This window comes from Salvelinus sp. IW2-2015, linkage group LG23, assembly GCF_002910315.2.
Source record: "Salvelinus sp. IW2-2015 linkage group LG23, ASM291031v2, whole genome shotgun sequence".
NCBI classification, from domain to species: Eukaryota; Metazoa; Chordata; class Actinopteri; order Salmoniformes; family Salmonidae; genus Salvelinus; species Salvelinus sp. IW2-2015.
The window spans coordinates 8,342,438-8,364,423 of NC_036863.1; the positions used below are offsets into that span (position 1 = coordinate 8,342,438).

General features: G+C 41.7%; 1 protein-coding gene across 1 annotated transcript in view; it reads right to left on the bottom strand.

The window, feature by feature from the left end:
- Window positions 1-8,345: 8,345 nt before the first annotated feature.
- The window catches only part of kirrel3a (kirre like nephrin family adhesion molecule 3a), a 279,887-nt gene continuing 266,246 nt past the window's right edge, over window positions 8,346-21,986 (bottom strand). The window contains 1 exon segment of the mRNA XM_070434348.1: window positions 8,346-10,012. Within this exon segment, the coding sequence (XP_070290449.1) occupies window positions 9,527-10,012 (486 nt within the window). The 3' untranslated portion in view covers window positions 8,346-9,526.

The following is a 21,986-nucleotide window of genomic DNA, read 5'->3' on the forward strand; positions in this document are numbered from 1 at the left end:
TGGTCCAACTTTAGCTCAATAGGCATGTCTAAATTGGAGGCTTTGTGCAACATTCTCATTACTTGGCTAAGTCTGGAACCAACAGGACCCTGAACAGCTTCTACCCCTAAGCCATAAGACTGCTAAATAGTTAGTTAAATAGTTAGCATTTTACTTCAGTGAGCTAAACCAGGGTCAGACAGAGTGTTTCTTCATAGTCTTAAACAAATCTACTTTGAAACAAAAGTATACACCTCAAACACATGGTTATGGGCTTAAACAAAAGAAGATACCTATACCATGTCCGATATAGAGTTTAAATGTATTCAATGTTGAGTTTGCATCCCAATATTACACTTTATATACATCACAGAAGACTGAAATATAACAAAACTGTTTGACATAGAAAAACTGAATATATATATATATATTTTTTAATAATGTTTATGAATTAGGAAATTATTTTTTAAAATATGATCAACATTCCAACCATGAGGCCACTAGAGGGAGATTTGGTCATTTGAAAAGGGCTACCCATTAGCTACCTGGACTATCTGCATTGACCCTTTTTGTAATTCTTTTGACTCATCACATGTGCTCCTGTTACTGTATATTATCTATCCTGTTGCCTAGTCACTTTATCCCTACCTAATATGTTCATACAGAATCTACTTAAATTACCTTGTACCCCTGCACATCGACTCGGTACTGGTACCCCGTGTATATTGCCAAGTTATCAATACTCGTGTATTTATTCCTTATGTTATTATTTTTCTATTATTTACCTTTATTTTCTATCTGCATTGTTGGGAAGGGCCCGCAAGTAAGCATTTCCCTGTTAGTTTACACCTGTTTTTTACGAAGCATGTGACATGTAAATGTAAGGCCTGGGTGTCGGAGTGTGAAGAAAAAGCGCAGGAGCAGCAGGTGCAAATACAAATGTTCTTTAATGAACACGGACAAACTAGGCCACCCTACTAACACACTGGGTGTACACTATAAACTACCCCAGACACGGGGGGAATGAACACAGTCCAGTAAACGTGAAGCACAAAAACCAACACCACACTTACATACAAACAATCCCGCACAAAGAAACGTGCGGGCCGGCTGACTAAATAAGCCCAACTAATTACACCCTCATACAAAACAGGTGCACCCAATAAACACCTAGGGAGGGGGAGAAAAGGATCAGTGGCAGCTAATAGGCCGGTGGCGACGACCGCCGAGCGCCACCCGAACGGGAAGGAGAGCCTGCCTCGGTCGGAGTCGTGACAGTAAAGTTGTATTTTATTTGATAATGGGGGCCTTCAAGTAGAAAATGGGCCGGTGTGATTTTAAAAAAAGAAAAGAAAAAAACCCTCATATTATCACTTTATTTCCTTCTATGTTATGACAGCGGTCATTGAGTATTAACCTGGCCAGGCCACATGAGCATTCATTACTCTACCAAAACACCATCCAATCCACTCACACCTCTCATCTATTCTTGTGTCCAGGACTACAAGAGATGCATGAGTTGTTTCTACTGAAGCATGCTGTACTAAAAACATGACTTATTCCATTTGAGGACTGGTCTAAACTCACTTGGTTGTCACTCAGCTTTAAGCGTATCGATTTGCATGGCTTGTTCTGTATTCAATTTCCGTCACTACCCCGACTTCGGAAATGTATTAAAAAATAAAAGACGTACAAAAAAGTTGCTTATGTAACTCAATTGAGAAAGAGAACACTTTGTATTTTGATTGATAATGTTTTACATTTTTGATGATCAACAGATCTAAAAGGCTGTTTGATATTCTTTGTCAGGCGAAATGTCACACTTTCATCTGTTGAATACATTTTTACAAAACATTAACTCCATTTCATGATGACATGAAAAATATATTTTATTAATGGGGGAGGAATCTCTTGTAAGAATATATGATTTCCCTCCCAGTTTCTTAGTACTTTTAACATTAGGCTTGTATCCCAAATGGCACCCTATTCCCTACATAGTGCACTACTTTTCACCAGAACAATATGATCCCTGGTCAAAAGTAGTGCACTATAAAGGGAATAGGGTGCCTATTCCGCCTGGCGGAAAACCTTTAACACTACATCAACGGTGCGATAGCCTTCGTGTCTCACCTCAGTGGGATTCTACTCAGTGCATGAAAGCATTTGCAAAATGTCAATAAGAACACAGTAAATGATCTACAAATCCTGGGGAGAAGCAGCTTCTGTCAAGTCAATACTTGCTGTTGTGTTGATTAATCGTCTTGCAGCGCTCTCTCTCTCAGTAACCTATAATTTATGTAGAAGAGAAACAAGACCTTTGTTGATCCATGGCCCGCCAGATATCAGAGTGCACAGTGAGAAAATGTAATTACGGCGAAGATCTGCCACACTTTCTCAAAATTGCGGGGGCCTCATTTATTTATTAATCTTATTTTTTTATTGATTGAATTTTGTTTTCTAATTTCAGGCGATAGGATCTTTGTGTTATTACGTCGTTAAAATGTTCCTGAATCAGTTTGGTCGTGACTTATTCTGTGGAATGCAATCAGTTCGGGGAGGTAGGGCCATGAATTTGGCATGAATTTCTTCTCCCTTTTTTGGGCTTCATATTCTTCAAGCTGTCTCGAAATGCACATCAAGTCAACATAATTAGCCCGTGATTGCGCAATCATGGACAATTATTGTGCCCTTTTCATGAATCATTATACAATGCCAATTAATTGCATATGCTAATTGTCATCATTTAGATACTTTACATTCCTTCAAGTAACATGTCACATTCAAAGACACCTGTGGTGGGTGTAATAATAGCTAATTGCTGGTTTTTCACAGTTTCACTGCTGTGGTATGCATAACATTTCTCACCTAAGCACATACACATCTAAAGGCTTGCCATCTAGAGAGGCACAGTACTGTATGTTTTCTCGACCCAACATTACTCAACCGGGGGAAGTTACATAATTCCCTAGGTACTGATCTAGAATCAGCTTCATAATCCCCAATCCTAACCTTAACCATTAGTGGGGGAAATGCAAAACTGACCCAAGATCAGCATCTAGGGGCAACTTCACTATGTTCCACATTACTCAATGGAGCTGTCAAAACAAGTCCATTGTCCACTTTGAGTGCATACTTCATACAAAATGTGTGGTAATGAATTGAGGACAGCCATAAGGTTACTAAGGCTACCCATTAAATGTGACCACATCAACGTTTTGGATTGTGGAGTGGAAGTGGTGCATTGGATCTAGACCGCTTGAAAGAGAAAAGGTACTTTGGCTATAAAAGATGCACAGGCTCTTGGAAATAGTCAGTGGTCCAAAAAATATGGTGTCAAATAGCTTAAACCTTTAATTTGTTTTAAATATCTTTGGTAGGTTTAACCTTTTTTATTTTGTTGATAGCACATTGAAGAGGAGACAGCAAAGGTAGAAGAATTTGCGAGTCAGAAGGGCTGGACCACACAGGCCAACTTTAAACCTATCTGCACATTAGGAAACAATAAATAAAAGTCTCAACCTACACAAACATTATTCCTCAATAGGTTATGTTTGACTGATATTTGAGAATGCAACCCAATTGAGAAGCAGCAGCATTCCTCTATATCCTATGCAAAACTTATATTGAAAATGCTGTGATTTATTTAAATTTATACCAGTAGTGTCAAACATTTTCACATTCCTCACAACCCAGCTACACTGTATACGTAATGAAGTATTTGATGTTTTCCTCCATTGGAGTTTGCCGTGGAAGGCCCATAATTGAATATTCACTATTAATTTACTGACATATGTTTCCAAATGCATATGTTTTCTTCTTCAACATCTGTCTTTATAGAAGTAATATCAAGGGAGGAACTTTGTTGATAATTACACTGATAACTCATCAGTGAGAGGCTCTGGAAAGGATGAAAGACCCCCAAGGCTTCCCTCAGTACCCTACATGACCAGAAGAGTGGTACAGGAATAACATGGCAGTTGCTGTTCAAACCTACAAACACACCCCACCAACGTCATCTCTTCCTGAGCCACGGACACTCATTAGCTAAGTAAGCCAATAAAAAAAAGGAGAGGGAAGAAAAACACCTGTTAATGCATCGCTAAGATAATTACCTGCAGATAATGATCAGACTGGAAGATGGCAAAGAAAAGTAGTTTAAGGACTCAATTACCGACGTTATGAAACGCGAGATCAAACTTAAAAGATGGATAATAATTCAGTAACTGGAAGGAAATAATCAGACTTTGTGGTGTGTGTGGCAGTTGTGTATGTAAGGGAGGAGAACAAAGGTCTGGTGTGGTCTGGCTCCGTGGTTGTCCCTCTGGAGACTGGAGTCACAAAATGTCACTGGCTGATTTCCCATGGACAAAAGCCTGCCTTCCTCTCAGCCTTTTATTAATTACAAAAAAGTGGCAAATAACATAGGCCAATCAATTCTGTCTGACAATCGCTTATGTGAAAGGTCTCAGCTGTCGATCAGTGGTTATGGAATTTGTTTTAAGAGAGTTTGAAGGGTCACAGAGACCTCTTGGGAGGGCAGGAGCAATCCTCTGGAGTTCTTCTGTGTTATTTCGATCCTGGTTATTTCGATCCTGTTAGTACCGCATTTGTCATAGGTTATATAGGCAATGAGAGGGATGTGTCATTCATGTTCAATGCACTGTACACAGAAACAAGACCCACTGGAGACAAGCAAATATATATATTTTTAAATTGCCATGTACAATTTCAGATGTCTGACTACTTAATGTTGACGTCCCATAACCTTAGTACAGTGTCCATAACAGACAGCCTGAGACTGAGGCTAATGAATAATTTACCAACATTAGTAGTAGTTAGTACAGTAGTGATTGATAGTGTGAATGTATACAACATCAATTCAACTACATTATTCAATCGTAGTTAGACTGGAGTGAACGTTTTGACCCAAACATGTGTTACTCTTTTCAGTTTTTGTTCCTTCATAGTTTTCACTCTTATCTTCCACTGCTTCCAATACTCTGACTTTATCTGATTTTCTGACTTTGCAAGGAACCAGAGTCAATCTCAAGTAAGCTTTCCCATATGAGTACGGATTCTACCTCAATTAACTTCAATAGTTCTTTGTTGAAACAATCGTGTTGAGATGTTCCTTGTAGACAAATGCAACTTTGAGCTAGTCCTAATACATGACTTATAGCTGTGGATCAGTTAGCCACAAGCTCATATCTTCACAGCAACAATACACTGTTATCACTTTCATAGTGTGTAATGTTTCCTCTGGAAACATCAGCAGATAGAAGAGATGTGAAAATAATTGTGACTGTGTTTTAATTTCTTCCAGAGCAAAGTTAATCAATGGGAGTGCATGAGGTGCCGTTTAAAAATATAATTGTGAAATTAATTTGAATAAATTAAATGATTTGCTATGACTTAAAGGTGATTTGGACATTTCTTTTTAACAGGCTGCACATGCCCCTTTTCCACTCCCATTGATTTTATCTAGCAGTGGCTAAAGTTAGTTGTGGATGTCTAAAGAACTGAACCATGGACTACAGTTTCTCCTGGCCCATAGACTACTTTCAGGGTGAGGAACCTAACATCAAGTCCCTTTAAAGTAACTGTCCAGTGTTTAGATTTCTATGAAATATGACCTATAATTAATTACAAATTGGGTTAAATAGTTTTCCTTCCCAATTTAAAAAAAATTAAGTATGTTAAAAAGCAGCTTTTCTGTGTCGGAGGTGTGTCAGTGTACCCCAATGACAATGGTGTGGGCGTATAGCAGTCATTAAAAATATTCAATGCTGATTGGCTGGCTCATCCTCCTCAATCATCCTCTACGAGGAAGTAGTATTTTTTTAATGGACTATTTGAGACAAGTTTGAGGTGGTGTTTTTTTTCTCTCCAATTTATGCTTTTTGGCCTCAAATGAGTACAGAATGAGTCAACACATTATTTGGGAATGCGATAACAGAATTTGGACTTTTAAAAGTGAGATTTTCACTTTAGACACACAGTTCAACAATGGAAAATGTATCTGCTTGAAAATATTTTGGTTATAGTGACACCTTGATTGGAGATATTCATCAGTTTTTCTGGATCCCAATAGAGAGATACAAAGAGGAGCAGGAGAGAATGATGCAGAACTAATCCACAAGACAGCAACTGTACTGCTTTTGCAGTTCTACAATTGCAGCCAGGCTCCGGGGATGGAATGCAAATAGATATTTTTTTCTGCACGCAGGAATTATGCTGGACTCTCATCGACATACATACACTATACTGTATATATTTGTTTGAGTAGCTTTTTCCAAATCAAATGCAAGCAGCCACAGTCCTCAAAGCAAACAGGCTCGAGTGAGCATCTCCAAATATGTGCTCATCCAGTATGATTCCCCTAGCAGTTCTGTCTGCTAGGAGATTCAGGCTCATTGCAGGTTCAAAGTTGGACCCCTGGTAAACAGTGGAGCTGTAGGAGGTGCAGGATGATTTAAGATGGGAGTTGAGTTGGCTCGTAAACACAGCTCCAACCAACACACATTTGGAAAAGACTGAATCCATGAGAGGATTCCTTACGATTTCATATTTCAGTACCACAAGGATGTGTGTTGTACTCGTTATGTTTGACCATAGCTTTATTTGAAACTCTTTTATGAGTTGGGCAGTCCCACTCCTTTTGTATCTTATGAAGAGATACTACTACAGTGTTGGAAAGACGGGGAGGATAGAAGGGTGAGTCAAAGGGCAGTTGGCTGGATCGGAACCTATGCTGACTCTGGCAGACTGTGTGCTGGGCTCAGCTGTTCTAACCGATGGACCACACAGGCCACTCCATTAGATTTTTAGCCTCATCCACTCCACCATATATAAAGATGTTTTTTTGTCACAAAATGCTAAGATTGTCTATAAAAATGACTTTGAATCTAGAGTAAGAAGAAAAAACAAGAACGTTTAGATGATTAATGTCAACCTGGACACAAGGGTAGATGTAACATAGTACACGAAAGGGTTAGATAACATACTAAGTAGGTGCAAACTAGCTAAAAAGTAGTAAGTAATTCAAAGTAGCTAATCAGCTAAAATCTTAAAGTTTGCAATGATGAGATTCAAACACGCAACCTTTGGGTTGCTAGTCATTCATGTTGTAAGCCTACCCATCCACCCCGACCAACGACCCTATTTTCCTGAATTCAAATTAACTCTAAAATGGTACCAATATAGGTTGTCCATATTAGGACAGCATCAGTCTCACCGGGACTTGTTTGAATCTCAGCAAGATTTGCTGAAATTTAGGCTCTTTAATGATGGACAACATACTCTGTAATACGACAATAGACCATAGACCACAGCCCACTTAATTTCTCTGCTTACTGTTATTATACAAAGTCACTTCTATGGTGTGCATATAACGACAGCCTTCCTCTCTGTCATAAGGCATATGATAATCAGTCATTATGAATGGTGGTGCTGGTCATTACCAAACAGGCAGGGTATTGATGGAGGCTGCATTCAAATCTTAAAATACATTGGGAAGACATTTGGTTTATATATGACATGCTTTGTTTATATAGGGGTAATGATTTTCAGTTAGATCACGAATAAATGCCTTACTAATGACTGGAAAGTGTTACCCAACTGAGTCATCTAGTGGGAGAGGTATGAAGATCCCTGGTTGACTGTTTGTTGTATGAGCTAATGCTTCATTGTGAGGATGGTGGGGTGGCAGGTAGCCTAGTGGTTAGAGCGTTGAACTAGTAAATGGAAGGTTGCTAGATCGAATCGCCCCAGCTGACAAGGTAAAAATCTGTTGTTCTGCCCCTGAACAAGGCAGTTAACCCACTGTTCCTACGCTGTCATTGTAAATAAGAATTTGACTTACCTAGTTAAATAAAGGTAAAAGTAATATTGATTTTGCACTGAAACATACAGGCCCTGATTAGTTCATATCATATTGAGTTATGTTGACCAATAGTAATTCTCTAATGAAGTCATAGTACAGTAGGACCTCATAGACACAAATCTTAATGTTACAGATTGATCACTCAACTGTCCTGGCAATATCAAACTGAGATATGTAAAAGAAAACACGTCTAAATATGCAATGAATATATCTTTTTTAAAGGTCGATGCTTTTTTAAGTGAAATTCAAAGTTACAGACATTTCTGTGTTCCGAACAACCTCCATTCCCGACAACTCCGAGCGCATATCTTCAAGATCCTACTATAGTTAATATTAACTATTTGGTTTGCTAACCACCTTCAGTGTTTACTCTTAAACAGACCCACCTAATCATCACTTTTCAAGCTAAATAGTACCATTTGATACAGAACAGTGTCTCACTAAAAACGGTGGGCACTGAGTAATTGTAACCACAGAGGCGACAGACAGAAAAAAGTTACTTTATCTTTATCCCTGTCATTCAGTAGTCAAATCACAGTACACAAAAATGCTGGATTTACAGAGCTCCAGTGTAAACAACACAATATCAGCTAAGTATGGCAAGCCACGAAAATGAGAACGGCTCCGGCAGCAATAACACTGTATTTGGCTCCACAGCTATCTGCTCACACACACACGATCAAGCTGCAAGTGTCACACATTGAATGGGAAAGTACAGATGTTAATGTCCTTGACCATAAGAAAGAAACCAACAGTTTGTGAGTGAACAAAGCATTTGATACGTTAGCTCAAGTGAAGTAGTACAACAGTATGACACATCCACTTCTCCATGCATTTATCTGTGACCTGTGACTCAGTAGTGAACTTTCACAAGGCATACATCAAAAAGGCAAAACATCTCCGTTAGTCCAAAGTAAAGGAGCAAAATATAGAATATACTTAGATAACCAAAATCTATAATCCATTGAGTATTAAAGTAGTCCAGGTGTAGAGATATTAGACCTGCAGGTCAGTCCTTCGGTCAGTTGGCAAGGTGTTCCTTTTCATTACATAGCCTGCCGCTCCCTCCATCTTTCCTCAGAGGTTTCATTATCCATCTAAGGTTTTTTTATCCCGCAGATACAAGAAATGCCTCTGGCAGTTTTTAACAATACCCCTTTGTGCTTCAAACCCCAACCGGGCAGCTGAACATAGTCCCAACAGTTTGTCTTTTTAGATGATAAACATAAACTTTTTTACAATTATGGAATTATTCCACACAGATGTGTGAATAATGCCTACATCTCCACGTTTTGAGGAAGTCCACTAGTCGAAACAGAATAGGGGTCAACAGCAGAGCAATGTTCATTGAAAAAGTGGACATTGATTGTCATCTTTTTTCGACCAATTGTGGCTCTCAAGGTTATGATGTTCTTTTAATGTTTTTTGTTGTTGATGAGATTGTTTCAAGGAGAATACAGTCTATCCCATGTAATCCAAAGAACATGTACTGTGTGTCTGTAAAAAGTATGGTACGTACAGTGTCCATATAAGGAGAGGACCAGAGTACAAACCAAACAAAAATATAGCACTGTACACCGGTCAGGTAGTGTTCCTCAGAGTGTCCAAAGGTGCTATCCTCGACCCATCCTGTCCAATCAATCCATACTGTAGCTCCTTCTGCCATTACACATGGGTCTGCATGCGTTTCTGCAGCGGCCGCGTCAGGTCTGAGTTCTGCGAGGACGACTGCGAGTAGTGGGAGGAGGAGGAGGCGGCCGAGGCCTTGCTGTCCTTGTCAAACTGCACGTAGCCGTCCTGTTTGCTGTAGCTGCTCACGCTGCTGTCGCACTGCGTGTCGATGAAGGAGCTGGAGTCACTGAGCGAGCCCCGCTGGAACTCACGCTCACACAGCTCGATGGAGCTACTGCCCATGCCTAGCACGAAACGCTGGCTGTAGTCGTAAAGGCGGTTGGGCCCGGCACCTAGCGTGCTGTAGATGTTGGTGAAGGACATGCCTGTTGGCACGCGTTGCTTGCCCATGGTGGCTGAAGAGGAAGCTGAAGGGTTCCGGACTTCTGCGCCGCCGGTCTGGCTGGGGGCCATTGACATAGTCGGGGTGCCATGGTGCTCCTTGAAGGTATTGACGCTGTAGTAGCCATTTGTTGGATCCTTGTGGAGGAGACGGGGCAAAGACATAAACAGATGTGTTAATGTTAGGATAGGAGACATAAAATGGAAGGCATGTCAGTGCAGTGCAGTTACTATTTTGGTAGTTGTTATTGTAATCAAATCGATAACTTACTGAAAGATTAATGATTACAGTTTGAAAGAGGCACATCTGTTTCTTTATCTGTGTCATCATCAGTCAAACAAATGTCAAACAGCCCCATCTAATTTCTTCATTTTCTCTTTTGATGATCCAGACATCTGCTCTCATTTGAACAGGAGAGAGTTATGTTTCTATTATAAATAGCCTACATGTACTTAAAGATGAAATATAAATAATCAGAGGCACCATCTATAGTACCTTCAGAAAGTATTCACACCCCTTGGATTTTTACACATTTTGTTGTGTTAAATTGATTAAATTTAGATATTGTGACACTGATCTACACATAATACCCCACAACATAATTTATTTTTACAAATTAATAAAACATTTAAAGCTGAAATGTCTTGAGTCAATTATTCAACCCCTTTGTTATGGCAAGTCTAAATATGTTTAGGAGTAAATATTTGCTTAACACACATTATGTCACATTAAAAGTTGATGGACTCACTTTGTGTGTAATAAACCCCACCTCTTTAAGGAATACCTAGGATAGGATAAAGTAATCCTTCTAACCCCCCCCCCCCCCTTAAAAGAGTTAGATGCACTATTGTAAAGTGGTTGTTCCACTGGATATCATAAGGTGAATGCACCAATTTGTAAGTCGCTCTGGATAAGAGCGTCTGCTAAATGACTTAAATGTAAATGTAAATAATAGTGGTTAACATGATTTTTTTAATGATTACCCCATCTCTGTAACCCCACACATACAGTTAATTGTAAGGTCCCCAAGCTAAGTAGTGCATTTTATGCACAGATTCAACCACATAGACCAGGGAGGTTTTCCAATGCCTCACAAAGAAGAGCACCTATTAGTAGAGGAGTAAAAATTAAAACAGACACTGAATATCCCTTTGAGCATAGTCAAGTTATTAATTATGCTTTGGATGGTGTATCAATACACCCAGTCAATACAAAAATACAGGCATCCTTCCTAACTCAGTTGCCATAGAGGAAGAAAACCGCTTAAGGATTTCACCACCAGGACAATGGTGATTTTAAAACAGTTACAGAGTTTAACTTCTCTAGGATAGGGGGCAGCATTCGGAATTTTGGATGAAAAGCGTGCCCAAATTAAACTGCCTGCTACTCATGCCCAGAAACTAAGATATGCATATTATTAGTAGATTTGGATAGGAAACCATCTGAAGTTTCTAAAACTGTTTGAATCATGTCTGTGACTATAACATAACTTATTTGGCAGGCGAAACCCAGAGGACAAACCATTCAGATTATTTTTTTGAGGTCACTCTCTTTTCAATGAGGTTTCATTGGGAATCCAGATTTCTAAGGGAACTTCTTGCAGTTCTTATCGCTTCCACTGGATGTCAACAGTCTTTAGAAATTGGTTGAGGTTTTTCCTTTGAGAAATGAAGAAGTAACACTGTTCAGAATGAGGCTTGAGGGACGTTTACTCTTTCTTAGAGGCGCGTTACACAGAGGCTCGCTACACGTTGTTTTCCTCCGGTATTGAACACAGATCATCCCGTCTTCAATTTGATCGATTATTTATGTAAAAAAATACCTAAAGCTGTATTACAAAAGTAGTTTGAAATGTTTGGACAAAGCTTACAGGTAACTTTTGAGATATTTTGTAGTCACGTTGCGCAAGTTGGAACCAGTGTTTTTCTGGATCAAACGTGCCAAATAAATTGACATTTTGGATATATATCGACGGAATTATTAGAACAAAAGGACCACTTGTGACGTTTATGGGACATATTGGAGTGCCAACAGAAGAAGCTCGTCAAAGGTAAGGCATGATTTATATCTTTATTTCTGCGTTTTGTGTATGATGGTCTGTGTTTGTCTGCTTGGGTGCTATGCTCAGATAATAGCATCGTTTGCTTTCGCCGTAAAGCATTTTTGAAATCTGACATGTTGGCTGGATTCACAACAAGTGTAGCTTTAATTTGGTATATTGAATGTGTGATTTCATCAAAGTTGAATTTCTATAGTAATTTATTTGAATTTGGCGCTCTGCATTTTGACTGGATGTTGGCCAGTTGGGACGCTAGCGTCCCACATATCCCAGAGAGGTTAATGGCTGTGATAGGAGAAAACTGAGGATGGGTCAATTACGTTGTAGTTACTTTACAATCCTAACCTAAATGACGGAGTGAAAAGAAGGAAGTCTCTACAGAATAAAACAAATATTCCAAAACACGCATCCTGTTTGCAAGGCACAAGTAATGTAACTGCAAAAAATGTGGTAAAGAAATTAACTTTTTGTCCTGATACAAAACATTTGCTTGTGGCAAATCCAACACAACACATCACTGAGTACCACTCTTTATATTTTTAAACATGGTGGTGGCTGCATCATGTTATGCATATCAAATAAAATCAATTGCGACTTCCGGGTTGGAGCGAGTGGTCGCATTTCGCACTTCGCTCCGCAGGTAGTATTACTTTTCATTACATTTCATTATAGTACAACGGTTTGATTTGTCTGATCTTAGCAATTTCTTCTTAGCTAGCTACATAGCCGTCTTTGTATCAAAGATAATTGTGTAGTTTAGCGTAATTATCGTAATTCGTCGTCCTAACGTAGTCAACACTGCTATCTGGCCAGCAGCTAGCCAGCTAGCCAACGTCCACCGTCTACCGAATAGCAGCACTGTAGAAACTATTACATTCAACGGAACGACTTGATTAGTGTAGTGTTAGCTAGCTACATAGTTGTCTTTGCTGTCTTCGTATCCAAGATAATTGTGTAGTTTAGATTGTCGAGGTTACCTAGCCAGTTACCGAGGCTACCTAGCCAGCTACACTTTCAAACTGAATCAACAACGCAGCCACTGCTAGCTAGCCTACTTCAGCAGCACTGTATCATTTTAGTCATATAAGATTTCTTGCAACGTAAGTTTAACTTTCTGAACATTCGAGACGTGTAGTCCACTTGTCATTCCAATCTCCTTTGCATTAGCGTAGCCTCTTCTGTAGCCTGTCAACTATGTGTCTGTCTATCCCTCTTCTCTCCTCTCTGCACAGACCATACAAACGCTTCACACCGCGTGGCCGCTGCCTGGTGGTCCCAGCGCGCACGACCCACGTGGAGTTCCAGGTCTCCGGCAGCCTCTGGAACTGCCGATCTGCGGCCAACAAGGCAGAGTTCATCTCAGCCTATGCTTCCCTCCAGTCCCTCGACTTCTTGGCACTGACGGAAACATGGATTACCACAGATAACACTGCTACTCCTACTGCTCTCTCCTCGTCTGCCCACGTGTTCTCGCACACCCGAGAGCTTCTGGTCAGCGGGTGGTGCACTGGATCCTCCATCTCCCAATAGGACATTCTCTCTTTCTCCCCTGACCCATCTGTCTATCGCCTCCTTTGAATTCCATGCTGTCACAGTTACCAGCCCTTTCAAGCTTAACATCCTTATCATTATCGCCCCCCAGTTCCCTTGGAGAGTTCATCAATGAGCTTGACGCCTTGATAAGCTCCTTTCCTGAGGATGGCTCACCTCTCACAGTTCTGTGGTGACTTTAACCTCCCCACGTCTACCTTTGACTCATTCCTCTCTGCCTCCTTCTTTCCACTCCTCTCCTCTTTGACCTCACCCTCTCACCTTCCCCCCTACTCACAAGGCAGGCAATACGCTTGACCTCATCTTTACTAGATGCTGTTCTTCCACTAATCTCATTGCAACTCCCCTCCAAGTCTCCGACCACTACCTTGTATCCTTTCCCTCTCGCTCTCATCCAAACACTTCCACACTGCCGCCTACTCGGATGGTATCGCGCCGTCCCAACCTTCGCTCTCTCTCCCCCGCTACTCTCTCCTCTTCCATCCTATCATCTCTTCCCTCTGCTCAAACCTTCTCCAACCTATCTCCTGATTCTGCTCCTCAACCCCCTCCTCTCTCCCTTTCTGCATCCTTTGACTCTCTATGTCCCCTATCCTCCAGGCCGGCTCGTCTCCCCTCCTGCTCCGTGGCTCGACGACTCATTGCAGCTCACAGAACAGGGCTCCGGCAGCCGAGCGGAAATGGAGGAAAACTCGCCTCCCTGCGGGACCTGGCATCCTTTCACTCCTCCTCTCTACATTCTCCTTCTGTCTCTGCTGCTAAAGCCACTTCTTACCACTCTAATTCCAAGCATCTGCCTCTAACCCTAGGAAGCTCTTTGCCACCTTCTCCTCCCTCCTGAATCCTCCTCCCCCCCCCCCCCCCCCCCCCCCCCCCCCCCTACCTCCCTCTCTCGCGGATGACTTCGTCAACCATTTTGAAAGAAGGTCGACGACATCCGATCCTCGTTTGCTAAGTCAAACGACACCGCTGGTTCTGCTCACACTGCCCTACCCTGTGCTTTGACCTCTCTCCCCTCTCTCTCCAGATGAAATCTCGCGTCTTGTGACGGCCGAGCCGCCCAACAACCTGCCCGCTTGACCCTATCCCCTCCTCTCTTCTCCAGACCATTTCCGGAGACCTTCTCCCTTACCTCACCTCGCTCATCAACTCATCCTTGACCGGCTAAGTCCCTTCCGCCTTCAAGAGAGCGAGAGTTGCACCCCTTCTGAAAAACCTACACTCGATCCTCTGATGTCAACAACTACAGACCAGTATCCCTTTTTCTTTTCTCTCCAAAACTCTTGAACGTTCCGTCCTTGGCCAGCGCTCCTGCCTATCTCTCAGAATGACTTTTCTTATCCAAATCAGTCAGGTTTCAAGACTAGTCAAATAACTGAGACGCTCTCTCTCTGTTCACGGAGGCGCTCCGCACTGCTAAAGCTAACTCTCTCTCCTCTGCTCTCATCCTTCTAACCTATCGGCTGCCTTTGATACTGTGAACCATCAGATCCTCCTCTCCACCCTCTCCGATTGGGGCATCTCCGGCGCGGCCCACGCTTGGATTGCGTCCTACTTGACAGTCGCTCCTACAGGTGGCGTGCGAGAATCTGTCTCCGCACCACGTGCTCTCACCACTGGTGTCCCCAGGGCTCTGTCTAGGCCCTCTCCTATTCTCGCTATACACCAAGTCACTTGGCTCTGTCATATCCTCACATGGTCTCTCCTATCATGCTATGCAGACGACACACCAATTAATCTTCTCCTTTCCCCTTCTGATAACCAGGTGGCGAATCGCATCTCTGCATGTCTGGCAGACATATCAGGTGGATGACGGATCACCACCTCAAGCTGAACCTTGGGCAAGACGGAGCTGCTCTTCCTCCCGGGGAAGTACTGCCCGTTCCATGATCTTGCCATCACGGTTGACAACTCCATGTGCCTCCTCCCAGAGCGCTAAGAACCTTGGCGTGATCCTGGACAAACCCTGTCGTTCTCAACCAACATCAAGGCGTGGACCCGTTCCTGTAGGTTCATGCTCTACAACATTCGCAGAGTACGACCTTGCCTCACACAGGAAGCGGCGCAGGTCCTAATCCAGGCACTTGTCATCTCCCGTCTGGATTACTGCAACTCGCTGTTGGCTGGGCTCCCTGCCTGTGCGATTAAACCCCTACAACTCATCCAGAACGCCGCAGCCGTCTGGTTTCAACCTTCCCAAGTTCTCTCACGTCACCCCGCTCCTGCTCTCTCCCACTGGCTTCCAGTTGAAGCTCGCATCCGCTACAAAGACCATGTGTGCCTACGGAGCTGTGAGGGGAACGGCACCTCCGTACCTTCAGGCTCTGATCAGCCCTACACCCAAACAAGGCACTGCGTTCATCCACCTCTGGCCTGCTCGCCTCCCTACCTCTGAGGAAGTACAGCTCCCGCTCAGCCCAGTCAAAACTGTTCGCTGCTCTGGCACCCCAATGGTGGAACAAACTCCCCCACGACGCCAGGTCAGCGGAATCAATCACCACCTTCCGGAGACACCTGAAACCCCACCTCTTTAAGGAATACCTAGGATAGGATAAAGTAATCCTTCTAACCCCCCCCCCCCCCTTAGAGTTAGATGCACTATTGTAAAGTGGTTGTTCCACTGGACATTCATAAGGAATGCCACCAACTTGTAAGTCGCTCTGGATAAGAGCGTCTGCTAAATGACTTAAATGTAAATGTAATTGTTATTTGTCACATGCACCAAATACAACAGGTGTAAACCTTACCGTGAAATGCTTACTTAGAAGCCCTTAACCAACAATGCAATTCAAGAAATAGAGTTAAGAAAATATTTACTAAATAAACGAAAGTAAAAATGTAAAAGTAACACAATGAAATTACTTAACAATAACGAGGCTATATACAGGGGGTACTGTTACCAAGTCAATGTGCGGGGGTACAGGTTAGGGGAGGTAATTTGTACATGTAGGTAAGGGTAAAGTGACTATGCATAGATATGCTTGTAATTGTTTAGGAAGTTTATTTTTGAATAAAATGAAATGGAATAAAGCTAAGCACAGGCAAAATCCTAAAGGAAAACCTGGTTCAGTCTGCTTTCCAACAGACACCAGGAGACAAATTTACCTTTCAGCAGGACAATAACCTAAAACCCAAGGCCAAATATACACTGAAGCTGCTTACGATGACGACATTGAATGTTCCTGAGTGGCCTAGTTACAGTTTTAACTTAAGTCTGCTTGAAAAGCTATGGCAAGACTTGAAAATGGCTGTCTAGCAAAGATCAACAACCAACTTGGCAGAGCTTGAAAAGTTTAAAAAGAATAATGGGCAAATATTGTACAATCCATGTGTGCAAAGCTCTTAGAGACTTACCCCAAAATATTCACAGCTGTAATCACTGCCAAAGGGGACTAACATGTATTGACTCAGGGGGTTGAATACCTATCTCATCAATATATATTTGTTTAATTTTTCATAAATCAAAAATGACATTATTGGTGCCCGTGTGAGGATGATTCCGTAAATGTTTCTTCAATGAAGAAGTTGCATGAACAGGGATTAGGGTAAAGTTGCCCTTAGACACGGATCTTGGGTCAGATTTATATTTCCTAACTAATGGTTATGGTTCAGATTGGGGGAGGGGAAATTGATCCTAGATCTGTACCTAGGGGAAACGTCACCCTGGACTGCATAAACAGAGTATAAACTTTGCCAGGCTTAATCAACAGGTATTTATGTCCTAATTCTATGTGGTCTAAAGCTGTGAAAAAGCAACACCTATGTTTTCTCATGTATTCAAATACTTGCATTAATGTGACCAAATTCATATCTAAATCAACAGCTATTTATTAGAATGATGGAACATCGAAGAAACAGGCTGATGTGTGCGACATGTGAAAAATAGATAACATGCTTTCGGGGTGTGAAATAGTAATCTCCCACTAACACAAAGAAATCCTCTTATCAGCTAATTAAATAGCCTTAATGATTCCACATGTGGGAGCAGCATATGTTGAATAATTGCAAAGCTAGTTCATTTTCAGTCACAACCTACGTGTGTAAAGATATTTTTTTCTCTCTATGCTACTCCATTTCCTTTCTTGAAATGAACTGATTGTTAGATTCCGGGAGAAGGGAGAAAGACTTTGCCTGCCAACATTCAAATGGATCAAATACAGAATTTGCTGTCAGAGCAAGCAGACATCTTTGTCTGTACTTGTGGCTGGAGGCTATTACAAAGAACTCTATTAGCGATGGCAAGACAGAAAGGGTAGGTCCTTCAAGCAGCGGAATCTCAAGGGTGGGAATTGAATTCGCAGGATGACATCAGGAAGAGGAAGCTCTATGAGAATATACTGTATATTAGCGGTTCACATCTGACCGGAGAGATGGAGAGGGTAACACATCTGACGTGAGAGATGGAGAAGATAACACATCTGACCTGAGAGATGGAGAAGGGGTCACCTCACAGATAAGAGTCAGAGTCAAAGATCAAAGGTGTCATGGAAATTAAGCCTTTGAATGTGAAAGTGTAAGTCTGGCTTCCTAGAAGTTCCAATATCCCAAATTATATTTGCATATCAGTGCTTAAAGGGATAGTTAATCTAAAATAAGGGATTGAGTGTGGCGCCGACAGACTTTGATGGTCTACTTTGATGGTCTATACTTTGCAGTATTATTATTATTATTATTATTGTTATTTCTTACATTACTAGCCCAGAACGTTTTTTGTGAACTTTTGGATATCAGAGCAACGGTAACTCACCAGCATTCCGACCAGAAAAACGACTTTCCCAAACTGGTTCTGTTGTTCGTACACTTCAAGGCAATTTAACTTCTTTGATATAGGGGGCAGCATTTTCACTTTTGGATGAATTGCGTGCCCATAGTGAACTGCCTCCTACTCTGTCCCAGATCCTAATATATGCATATTATTATTACTATTGGATAGAAAACACTCTGAAGTTTCTAAAACTGTTAAAATAATGTCTGTGAGTATAACAGAAGTGATATGGCAGGCAAAACCCTGAGGACAAACCATGCCAAAAAATAGCCTACAACTATTTTCAATGGCTGTCACTTTTATTATAAGGCGAAGTCCTTCCAGATTGCAGTTCCTAGGGCTTCCACTAGATGTCAACAGTCTTTAGAAAGAGTTTCAGACAGTTTTTTTTTTTTTAATTAGCCAGAAATTGTAGTTCTTCTAGGTGGCTCCTATTTTGGCTGTAGTGTTTCCAAGCTCGTGAAGGAGAGCGCGTTCTTTGGTATTTTTCTCCGGTAAAGACAATAACGATTTTATAGTTTATTTTTGTATTAGGGTACCTGAGGTTTGATTATAAACGTTGTTTGACTTGTTTGGTAAAGTTTATTCGTAACGTTTGGGATTCATTTTGTATGCATTTTGATGGAGGGAAACTGGGTGGATTATTGACTGAAGCGCGCCAGCTAAACTGAGTTTTTATGGATATAAAGAAGGACATTATCGAACAAAAAGACCATTTGTGATTTAACTGGGACCTTTTGGAGTGCTAACAGAAGAAGATCATCAAAGGTAAGGCATTTATTATATCGCTATTTCTGACTTTCGTGTCGCACCTGCCTGGTTGAAATATGTTTTTCAAGGGCCTCCCGGGTGGCGCAGTGGTCTAGGGCACTGCATCGCAGCGCTAGCTGCGCCACCAGAGACTCTGGGTTCGCGCCCAGGCTCTGTCGCAGCCGGCCGCGACCGGGAGGTCCGTGGGGCGACGCACAATTGCCCTAGCGTCGTCCGGGTTAGGGAGGGTTTGGCCGGTAGGGATATTTTATTTCTGCATTTTGTGTTGCGCCTGCAGGGTTGAAATATGCTACACTCTCGTTGTTTACTGTTGTGCTATCATCAGATAATAGCATCTTATGCTTTTGCCGAAAAGCCTTTTTGAAATCTGACATGTTGGCTGGATTCACAACGAGTGTAGCTTATATTTGGTATCTTATATGTGTGATTTAATGAAAGTTTGATTTTATATCATTTTTTTAAATTTGGCGCTCTACATTTTCCCTGGCTATTGGCCAAGTGGGACGCAAGCCTCCCGCCTATCCCAGAGAGGTTAACAAAGCATATATTAGGAAAATGCTACCGAAATTCTGTCAACACATTGCTTGTAGTACTCACGCTTCAAAACTCTCGACCATTGTTACTCTCCCTTCCGGGATGGCTACAAGGCCCCCCTCCGCCCTCCCTTCGGCAAATCAGGAAGTATCCGTGCTAAGGTCTATTCAACGTTGGTTTGATAAATCGGAATCCATGCTTCAAGATTGTTTTGATCACGTAGACTGGGATATGTTCCGGGTTGCCTCTGAGAATAACATTAACGCATACACTGACACAGTGACTGAGTTCATCAAGAAGTGTATAGGTGATGTTGTTCCCACTGTGACTATTTAAACTTACCCAAATCAAAAACTGTGGATAGATGGCAGCGTTCGCGCAAAACTAAAAGCACGAAACATTGCATTTAACCACGGCAAGGTTACTGGGAATACGATTGAATACAAATAGTGCAGTTATGCTCTCCATAAGGCAATCAAACAGGCAAAACGTCAGTACAGAGACAAAGTGGAGTTGCAATTCAACGGCTCAGACACGAGACGAATGTGGCAGGGACTCCAGACAATCACAGATTACAAAGGGAAAACCAGCCACGTTGCAGACACTGATGTCTTGCCCCCGGACAAGCTAAACACCTTCTTCGCCCACTTTGGGGATAGTACAATGCCACCGACACAAGCCGCTCCCAAGGACAGTGGTCTCTCGTTCTCCGTGGCCAATGTGAGTAAAACATTTGAGCGTGTTAACTTCTTATGGCTGCATGGGCAGTATTGAGTAGCTTGGATGAAAGGTGCACAGAGGTGCCCAGAGTAAACGGCCTGCTCCTCAGTCATAGTTGCTAATATATGCATATTATTATTAGTATTGGATAGAAAACACTCTGAAGTTTCTAAAACTGTTTGAAATTTGTCTGTGAGTATTACAGAACTCATATGTCAGGCAAAACCCTGAGAAGAAATCCAAACAGGAAGTGGGAATTCTGAGGCTGGTGGATTTTCAACCAAGAATCTATTGAAATCACAGCGAGATATGGATGAGTTTGCACTTCCTACGGCTTCCACTAGATGTAAACAGTCTGTAGAACCTTGTCTGATGCCTCTACTATGAAGGGGGAACGAATGAGAGGGGAATTAGTCAGGTCTGCCATGACCTGACCATGCTTTGACCATGCGCGTTCACATGAGATGGATCTCTGTTCCATCGCTCATCTGAAGTCAATGTAATACTCCAGTTGGAACGTTATTCAAGATTTATGTTAAAAACATTCTTAAGATTGATTCAATACATCGTTTGACATGTTTCTACTGACTGTTACGGAACTTTTGGACATTTCGTCAGCTTTTAGTGAACGCGCTTCCTGACGTTGGATTTGTTTACCAAACACGCTACCAAAAATAGCTATTTGGACATAAATGATGGACATTACCGAACAAAACAAACATTTATTGTGGAAGTGGGAGTCCTGGGAGTGCATTCCGACGAAGATCAACAAAGGTAAGTGAAGATTTATAATGCTTTTTATGAGTTTTGTTGACTGCACAATTTGGCGGGTAACTGTATGGCTTGCTTTTGTGGCTGAACGCTGATTCCAGATTATTGAATATTGTGTTTTGCCGTAAAGCTTTTTGAAATCTGACACAGCGGTTGCATTAAGAACAAGTGTATCTTTAATTCTATGTAAAACATGTATCTTTCATCAAAGTTTATGATGAGTATTTCTGTTATTTGACGTGGCTCTCTGCAATTTCTCCGGATATTTTGGAGGCATTTCTGAACATGGCGCCAATGTAAACTAAGGTTTTTGGATATAAATATGAACTTAATCGAACAAGACATATATGTATTGGGTAACATGAAGTCCTATGAGTGTCATCTGATGAAGATCATCAAAGGTTAGTGATTCATTTTATCTCTATTTGTGCTTTTTGTGACTCCTCTCTTTGGCTGGAAAAATGGCTGAATTCTTCTGTGAGTTGGCGGTGACCTAACATAATCGTTTGTGGTGCTTTTGCTGAAAAGCCTATTTGAAATCGGACACTTTGGTGGGATTAACAACAAGATTACCTTTAAAATGGTATAAGATACATGTATGTTTGAGGAATTTTAATTATGAGATTTCTGTTGTTTGAATTTGGCGCCGTGCACTTTCACTGGCTGTTGTCATATCATCCCGTTAACAGGATTGCAACCATAAGAAGTTAACCCTCGCAAAGCTGCCGGCCCAGATGGCATCCCTAGCTGCGTCCTCAGAGCATGCTCAGACCAGCTGGCTGGAGTGTTTATGGACATATTCAATCTCTCTCTATCCCAGTCTGCTGTCCCCACTTGCTTTAACCTCTTGACGCTAGGGGTCAGATTTATTTTATTTTTTAAAATAACGTTCCCAAGGACTATTTCTCAGGTCCAGATCATAGAATATGCATATAATTTA